The sequence below is a fragment of the Lottia gigantea genome (assembly GCF_000327385.1).
Source record: "Lottia gigantea unplaced genomic scaffold LOTGIsca_19, whole genome shotgun sequence".
Classification (NCBI taxonomy): domain Eukaryota; kingdom Metazoa; phylum Mollusca; class Gastropoda; family Lottiidae; genus Lottia; species Lottia gigantea.
This window is the reverse complement of record NW_008708358.1, coordinates 2,746,154-2,755,779: the sequence shown is the minus strand read 5'-3', so window position 1 is coordinate 2,755,779 and position 9,626 is coordinate 2,746,154. Positions and strand designations below refer to the sequence as shown.

The 9,626-nt window shown below is 35.4% G+C and overlaps 2 protein-coding genes across 2 annotated transcripts; one reads left to right on the top strand and one right to left on the bottom strand.

The window, feature by feature from the left end:
* Positions 1-2,929: 2,929 nt before the first annotated feature.
* LOTGIDRAFT_178147 (hypothetical protein) lies at positions 2,930-5,388 on the bottom strand (the record flags this gene model as incomplete). Its single annotated transcript, XM_009052846.1, has 6 exons — positions 2,930-3,046; positions 3,370-3,424; positions 3,996-3,999; positions 4,320-4,537; positions 4,730-4,841; positions 5,259-5,388. The coding sequence occupies 6 exons, from the start codon at positions 5,386-5,388 to the stop codon at positions 2,930-2,932; spliced, it is 636 nt and encodes a 211-aa protein (XP_009051094.1).
* Positions 5,389-6,913: 1,525 nt separating this feature from the next.
* Positions 6,914-9,412, top strand: LOTGIDRAFT_62094 (hypothetical protein; the record flags this gene model as incomplete). Its single annotated transcript, XM_009052614.1, has 3 exons — positions 6,914-8,762; positions 8,802-9,137; positions 9,219-9,412. Coding segments are annotated over 3 exons (2,379 nt in total), but the record flags the coding sequence as incomplete, so codon positions are not given.
* Between the last annotated feature and the right edge of the window lie 214 nt (positions 9,413-9,626).

Here is a 9,626-nt window from a genome sequence, read left to right as displayed (position 1 = left end):
CTTTTTATTGAATTTATAAACTTCAAAGTTCAAAAGGCCTCAAAACACTTTTACTATTCCAAAATATTCGCTAATCTTGTTTACCATCCACTCTGAACTTAATTTCTGCGAGTGGTTGTTCTCTGTCGATCTTTTAGAATTATAGAATTGCTTTAAGCAATATATATATTTTGATATCGCACATCTAAATGACACGCCATGGTGTGCTATTGTCAAGATGTTGTGTGTGGGAGGGGGTGTCGTTTTGCAATTGTTCCACTCACAGAGGTGGAAAATTCACGGCTCTTACTTAACACTTGATTTTTTTTATCTGTCGAATTCGTTTATTTTTAATATACAGAACATAATAATAATGTAATACACACCCCCTTGAACAGTCATACATAGCCTAACGTCTTTAAGCTCACCTACAATTTCAATGTAGGGCGACTCAGGGCTTAAGTATTCCTCCTCGATCAAACTCTCTGGACATTCGAACCAACTTAAACAGTGACAGAGAGGCTGAGAAACAATATTAAAGAAATAAAATAAGATTAAAGGAAAGTTAAAAGGCAGTGAATGAGGATGTTTGAGTCAAATGAAGTTTTCTATTAGACATGAACAGCTTTCTTTGTGTCTATATAGTTTCATATAACAGAGACAACTTAGTCAGCCTCTGAGAGTTTCCGTCTTAAGAAGAATGAATATCGTTTTTATGAGCCGCCATTCAATTGGAAAGTGTGTGATTTATAGATTTATTAGATTATAGATTTATTTTCTGATTTGAAAACACAATCGGAATTTCACGACATCTGGGAAATATTGGATTGGGAACACCATAAATTAAATCCTTCTTGGAAAGCTGTTGTTTGGGGTGGCTGAAACAAGATTCTTGGTTATTGTTGACTGCAGATGAGGGGCGTAAAAGTAAAATCGCGAACTACAATGTATCTATGAAAGCTTTCAGAACCATCTCCAGGTGACCTACCTTTTTGTTTATTAAAATAGCAACCACCTTATTTCAGAGTCTCTAACCTCGAGACTGGGTGTCGAATGCATGAAAAAAATAACATTAACCGTCTATCAGATATCAAAGTATTGGTTCCTTGTTCAAGATTGGCGGAATGACAGCAAACTCTTGGCCTCAGAGGCGTCCCAAAGCCTCTAACAAGACCTGGTGCCGAGTGTCATGTGTACAAACATGATAATATTGGTAATAGAAGAAGTAAAATTCCGTTATTACCATATCTTATTAGACATCACAGTCTTGTCGAGTATAGACAATAGACCATACAGACACCAAACATCGCGTTTTAATTACAACTTTTCACGTCTTCTTATTCAAGACTGGAATAACAAAGACTGTGTAAGTCGAAACTTGAATGATCGACAATTTTCCAATCGAAGATTAATTAAAGAATGAAAGAATGGAGTCAAGGGTCAAAGTCACAAACAAACAAATTGTAGAGTGGGTTACAGAACTACAGACTGAGAAGTCCGAGTCTTAAAGGGATTGTATTGAGGTTTTTCTTTAAAAAAAAAGGATGTATATGTATCGGGACACTGATAGCATCACATTATACCATTCTGATTTTCAGTCAGACGTCTGTGGTTCCTGCACTTCCACGAATTCCAAAGATTAAGAAAAACTCTGTACGATCCATTTAATGACAAGCTTGTGATACAGGTATATTAGCACGGCCTGCAATAAATTTGCAGACTTTTCCGGACAGTTTGGTGGTTATTGACTGCCTAGAAGTATGCTGAACTAAATTAAGCCAATAAAAAAAAATCAGATTTTGGGTTGATGAACAAAGTTCCTAACCAGAGAGTAACATCAACAGTGGTCGTTTATTTAGCAAGGATTGAGATATAGTGGTTAGAATACAGACTATTCTGCAGAGGAGTTCCAAGTTCAGTTCCAACATGGTTGTCTCCCATATTTCAATTTATTGCCGGTCCTATTTTAGTGCATACTATTGTTCTCTCTATTACATGTTATTATTTTTTGATAAGGGGTGTGGTTTTAACGTATCAAGTGCTCATTGATACAGGACAGTACTTGCCTACTACGTCAGAAATTGTATTGAAAACTCCAATGTAGAATCTTTATCATTTATCATATTCAGACAGCACATACATTAATATATTAATATAACAAACAATAATATAATAGGCTAGTTCATAACTCTTTATATAAATAAATTACTTTGATTCTTGCTTCAATGATACAGAGAAATGAATGTAAGTTTGATCAGTATAAAATGATTCAAAGAGATAACAAAATATTAAAAGCTTTTTAGGAAGAATTTAATAATTTTCTTCTTTAACAATTTTATAATATATTAAGCACATTCATGATTAAATCTGGATTTTGGCTAATAGAATCAGCTGCACAATATTTAAAAAAGTTTCCTTGAACTTAGGTCAAATTTGATTGTATTTGGCAGTTACGTGTGGCAGATTCCTTAAAGTTTTCATGTAAATGCTATATTATTACAATGGTTTTTTTAAATCAAAACTTTAATCCAAAAGGGATAGCAGGTTCACTAAATGAATGATAACACAAAAACTGTGTTACATTATCTATCAGTCTTCTAAAGCCAAGCTTTTGACTCCAAAAATGAATGAATCCACTATAATGCAGTGAGCTCAAATTCATGTTTCTTGTTTTCAAACACTTTGAAAATCATGCCAATATATGCTATTCAAACACAAAGTTTTTAATACAGATGATGTATTATAGGAGCTTGAGCAGTGTCTTGTTTATCAAAGCCTTTGACTTCCCTAAAACATAATGATACCACAAGAAGGCTACACATGAACATTGTTTTGCGCAAAAAATATCTGAGTCAAGTTTTAACCAGAGCCTCTTTTATCAAGCCTTTGACTTCCATGATAAATGATGCCACTATAATGCTATACAAGAAGACTGATTTTAATCAGGCTATCACCGTCTCTGATGACCAGTTGGACGAAGCTGTTCAATACGATTCTGTAGATCATCTATTCTTACATCCTTTAAATGGACCAAATGTTCTAATCTTTTTATTTTAGCTTGTAATATCTGGAAACAAAATTTTTAAATGTTGAGTTTCATGTACTCGTTTTGTTCTGTGTCATGCACTAGGCATAAACTAAAGCAGTCTAAGACATTATTAATGAACCAAAATCATGGCTGAATTTATGAATACAGATACAATTATTATCATCATTTCTCATGTACTATTCAGCTCTTTGCAGGAAACTAGGAATTCCATATAACTGTTTATTTGAAAATACAAAAATTTCTTTTGCAGAAAACAATGCAGTTAAGTACAATCATAATAAAAAATAAAACAGTACGTAACACACAAGGCTAGACTATTGAATATTCAATATTTATATTACCTGTATTGTTTCCTCCTTGGCTAAATTTTCCTGTTCTTTTTCTTCTAATAAAATTCTAGGTATCATTTCATTTGAGGTGAATTGAGATCTTTGATGAGAATTTCTGAAATATCAAATTCTAGGTGCTAACTAAACTCTCAGGACATAACTATAATAGGAGTACCTATCATAAATGATAATACATACTGTGAATGTAATTTTTCTGATTAGCCTCAAAGAACTAATTTTATTAGCTTAATGTATCCTTTGTCCAGTTGTTTTATTTTTAGATACTATTTGACAAACCTTCAAAAGACAATAATAAAACACAGCATAACTTTGTGCTGATTCAATAAAAGTGCCGAGAAGTTAACAAGTAAAACTCCATTTGATTCATTTTCATGTCTTAAAACCCCCCTTTCTCAAATCAATTATGCATTAATCAAATTAATATCATGAAACCTGCAGTTTACTTGACGTGACATTTATATCTAACTTACGTTTTACTATGTAGCGTGTGACCTGCGTGTGAATGCCCTGTTACATTGCGAGGTGGAATTAGGGACTGACTAGTTTCATGACCATGGCCGTGACTATGGCCGTGACCGTGACTGTGACCGTGACCATGACCAAAAGGTAACTTTAACTGTCCTGAAAAATAAAATGAAAATTGCTAAGCCTAAATAAATCTTCAGGAGAAAGGAAGATGTATGCAAGTGTCTGTAAAAGATTTTACTAAGCTAGGCTAATATTTCTAGCAACTTCAGAGAGAGATGCAGAGTGGTTTTAGGTATTACAGTAGTAGCATGCCCTGCCTTGTCAGCAACACCTCCCCCCCCCCCCACCCACTCACCATAGTGGAGCTTAAATTCTTTAAAGTTTTCTACTTTGGCACAAAAGCCTAAACTTTGGGGACAATCATGTCCCCCACCAGCAATGTCTTAGACCCCAATATAACACAAATAAATTACCTGAAGAAATATTTTGATCTGCCTCAGGTTTATCACTAATAGCACGAGGAGGGGTGATAGTCTGCTCTGCCTTCACTCTATGATTTAACTCAAATTGTGCTTTAGATGTTTTTACACGTAACATTAATAAAACTTTTTCTATCACTCCAACTTTACATAAAGCTACACTTTTAATCACATCATCTGACAACTGGAAATGTAACTTGGAAAAAACTTTTCTGAAAATAATAAAAAAGAAACTTTGGTTTGAATTGATTGGTTCAGATTCCCTTAGGAGATTCACTCTAGTTTTTTAGTTTTGTTTTGTAGTTTTCACTATGGTGTTTGAACAATTGTATTGACTTTTACAGCAGTATTGACTCAGAGGCAAAATTATTGTTTGGCAGACATGTTGACCATCATTCACTCACCTGTTTAATAAAGACCAGTTTTGTATTTTATGGGTTGTGGAGTTAGCTGGAGCATAATTATGTAACTCAACCAATTTTGGCAAGGAATGTTTCACCACTTCTGCTACCAACACTGAAATATAGATAGAAAAATTGTTTGTTTTTAATTTCATACTAGATCTAGATCTATATTTATAAGCATAAAATTATTTTCTTAATTCCTAATTATTTTAGTTTATTCGATCGCAGGAATCAGGCTTTAAAGAAATAGCCTTTAAATATTGTATTAACTTATTAAGTTGTGCATTTTTATCATTTCAGAACAAAAAACAATCTGCAGACTTATTATGTCAACTTTTATACTCATATATGATATAGGTCTAGTGCCCCTAAATTTGTTACCTCTACTTACTTAAGTACTTTGACAGGAGTTTAGGCCTTTAAGTTTGACAGTAGATAAGGAAGGTCTAACACAACTCCAATTTATCATTTATTTGTAAGCTTTCTATTCATTAGCCTTAGATAATTTGATAAACGTAATGTCACATACCTCCATCCGAAAAATCTCGATTAATATTTCGTTTCGGACGAGAAAGCGGAATACTGTCAATCCAACTGTACAAATCTTCCAATTCGGATTGTTGAAATTCGTCAAAATCCTCCGCATTTTTGGGCGTCATTTCATCTGTATGAGTTCTGTTGGAATCCATTGCTAATTTTCTATGCGCAGGAAAAATTGAAGAAAGAATGCCGGAGAAAAAAAATAGTTTAATCTGAAGTTATTTTATTGATTATTTACAAAAGTTTGTTTACGTTTCCGTCGATACCACCTCCCACAATCCTCTAGTTATAGTACTTTGTTTTCCGGTCAAAAAAATCATTTCATTATTTCAAAGTCTTCATTTCTAAAAATAGCTTTGACTTTATTTTTAGCAACAACCAAGTGCTATTTCAAACAACAATATGGCTGACTTTTTGCAGAATTTTTAAAACAAGTTTGATCTTGTTTGATTTTTACATTTAACTCTGAGTTTATGTTTTTGACACCAGGTTTTCCGAGGTCCCTACAACACAGGGAAAATGACAGAAGATTATGAAAAGCTTGGAAATAATAATTCGCCAGAACATGCCGGGGAAAAAGTGAAGAAGAGGAGAAAAAAGAAAATTGTAAAAGATGACAGTTTAGTTGTTGAAAATGAGATGTCCCCTGCAGAAATTACAGATGAACTGATATCACCTAGAGCTGACAAACCCAAGAAAAAGAAGAAAAAGCCACCTCAAGTCAATGGAGAGCAAGTACAGAATGATTCTCAGGTAAATACAGATAATCAATGATGAAAGTTATTCAAATATCATCTGTCATTTTGTTTCCTTGCCCTAGATATGATTCATGTTGTTTTTGAGAATGACATAGAGAATGCACCTTGGTAGCCTTCATTAATGCATTGCAAAAACCAGCATCTAAATTGCAGATGTCCTGTTAGAAGAAGTTGTAAGCCAAGTTTTTTCTTGTTTTTAAGGTTGAGAATATTCCAATGAAGAAGGTACGGAAAAAGAAAGTTATTCGAGACGAAAGTTTAGGAGTTGAAAATGAGATGTCACCAGCTGAAGCCACGGATGAAGTAATTTCACCAAGAAGTCCTAGCGCTGATAAACCTAAAAGGAAGAAGAAAAAGAAGCCCCCATTTGTGGAAACTGTTGAAAACCAGGTGAGAATCTAGATAAACTGTTGATCTATGAATGATGACAGTATAAAATTGTAGTACCGGTAATAAAAAACCCAAATACAAGTAATAACAATGTGAACCACAAAACAAAACTTGAAATCTTTTAAGTCTGACCAATGAAATAAAAAACTTGAAACAATCTTAATTGTGAAGTGTGCTGTCATATGAGATTATTCATTTCAATTCTTTATTTCAATGCTTTGTTAGAATTTACCAGCCGTGCTAATTTCTAAATGCCAGTATATAGAATTCAAGTGCTCGAAAGGTATCCAAAGTTGTTTTTATAGAATGTACTTTTTCTAAGTTTTTGCAGCTGCAGCTTTTTTAAAACTTTTGTTTGAATTAGGAAAATGAACAATGAACATTAGGGGTTCTCTGCCATGACTAAGATTTATTTTGTTTCTTGTAGGTTGAAGAAGTCAATGATGTAGGTACATCAGAGACTGTAGAAGGTGATGAATCTGAGCAACCAGTGACAGAGACTCCTAAAAAGATGAAGAGAAAGAAAAAGAAACCAAAGGAAGTGACGGAGGAAGTCAGTCAGCCTGAAGAAGAATTAAGTCCAAGAGAAATTGAAGATGAAGGCAAAATTTTAGCTGTTATGATACATCGAACTGATAAACTAAAAAATAACTTTTATATCCAACATCCTTTAGTTCGCGTTCATATTGTAGACCAGATTACTGGACATTATCTGGTAAAACAACACCAAGACAGAGCCGTGACGTCGTATTACGAAACGAGAGCGGATCATTTAGAAGAGATACTTCCTATTATGACCCAACCCTTCGTTTTCCGTCAACAGAAATCCACTCTACCAGTTTGGGAAGAACTTTTAGTATTCAATGAAAATTTTAATTATTTTATTCAAGATCGTCCACAAGTAATAGTGTTTTTTGAGTTGATTGATTTTGTGAGTATGAACAAGGCCAGCAGACAGTATGAGGGTAATAAGAGCGCAGGTGGTTGGCACAGAATTGCATGGGCTTTCTTGAAGATTTTTGGAGGAAACGAAGAATTAAATGTAGACAAGAAAGTAAGGCTACAACTTTTTGAACCACCAAATAATTATAAGTTGAAAACTAGTCAAGTGGAGCTTTTCCAATGGTGGCAGAATACTATTCGAGAATCTTACCCATCAACTTTGTATGTCACAATAAAGGGAATCAACTCCCCTAATATGGTAGAACCATCCACCAGGTCTATGTTTCCTACACAAGAAGAACTTGGCAAGATGACTTATGAAGATTTACAAAGGAGTATGAATTTAACTTCTAAAACTCACGAAGAAAGCAAGAGGCCTTTAACAATGTGGAACAGACTTCATGGCCAGACATGTCGTATACCCAACCATCACATGATGTCTTTGAAAGCAGGCAGAAAGGGTTGCTTTGTTTTGAGATTCTCCCATGATGGACGAAGTCTGGCGTGTGCTTGTCGAGATACAGAGACCTATCCCATAATAATATATGATATTCCCTCCGGGGAGCTTGTGGGAGAACTGACAGGTCATTTTGGTATCGTTTATGATCTCTGCTGGTCTAAACGAGACACACATCTTCTGTCTGCTTCTAACGATGGTACAGCAAGAATCTGGAATGTCAAGAAGTTTCTCGAGGACCATGTTTTGCCGCATCCAACTTTTGTCTACACGGCTCAGTTTCATCCCAAAATTGATTCCGTAATTGTAACTGGAGCCTTTGATCAAGTAATCAGGGTGTGGGATGTCGAAGGTGAAAATGAGGATGATTATTTGAAGCAGGAAATAGAGGATCACCAGGGCCATGTTAATTCAGTTTGTTTTGATGAAGAAGGTGAGAAGCTGTATTCAGCTGATAGTAAAGGAGTTATAATGGTCTGGAATACTTACATTGATCCTCGTCGTGGATATATCACAAATTGTACCAAGTATCAAGAAATTAAGGAACCCAGCATTAAAGACACGCCCATTAACTATATGAAAATGCATCCAAGTGGTCGTAAACTTTTAGTTCATTGTCGTGACAACATAATTAGGCTATTTGATCTTCGCGTTCAACGAGTTATTCAGTTTTATATAGGATCTTTAAACTTCCGCGACAAATTACGCAGTGCTATATCACCCTGTGGTACCTTTGTTTTTGCTGGCAGTGAGGACAACATAGCGTACGTGTGGAACACAGACTCTGGTGATCAAGTAGCGAAATACTCAGAGTTGAATTACAACCAGCCTGTAACAGATGTTGAATACCATCCTAGAGATCACATCATTGCCTTATGTTCCATTGGAGAAAATCAACCTGTACTGCTGTATAAATACGATCCAAACACAGCCTTACTGGAAGCTGGTGTCTACCAATCTGCCGCTGAAGAATCTGATACTCAAGATGAAGCCCTGGTTGCTACAGCTAGAACTATGGAAAGTCCACGCAGAACCCACAGAAAAGATGATCCTGAAAGACAAACTTTCTCCCCAGAACCAACATCAGCTAGAATTTTGACAAAGGATCAATTTTATGCACATGAAGCAAACCGATATCATAATGTTTTGAAAAAGTTGGAGACTGTTACCCTTGGAGGTGATCCTACCCTGTTCTCACCACACGCCCCTCCCACCATGTCCAGTGTCATGCAGCAACAAACTTTTAACTCCCAATCTCTGTATATGAAAGATGCTGACTCATCATGGCGACCAGGCTTCTCAGATATTGGTCGTAATAGTGGTGCTAGTCACATTTATCAAGGTCGTCTTCCACAATTTTCGTTAACGCAATCTCAAGGTAAAGCCCAGTTTTCTTTCCAAGCACCTGTTGGCAGAAGTCCACCAAAGAAAATGGTGGTTGCTATCTGTGATTATAAAGGCCAAAGATCAGATGAACTGTCGGTATTTAAGGGTGACGTGATTCGGTTGCTGTATAAGGACTCAGCTAACTGGTGGATGGGAGAACTAGCCAATGGACAACAAGGATATTTCCCCGCTAATTATGTTGCCGTAGAAGGGGAGGATGATGAGGAAGGAGAAGGGGAATCTAATGAAGTTGTTCGTAAAAAAGATCGAAAGAAAAAGGTTGTTCATATGAAATAGCCTTGTGTCACACTGTGTTTTCTATCATCAAAAAGTGCCAAAAAGAGAAACTTTGTGCTCTGTGAAGCTGTGGGAGTCTATTAGTTAAACTCACTGGAAAATTGATGACATAATTTAAAATTCTGCA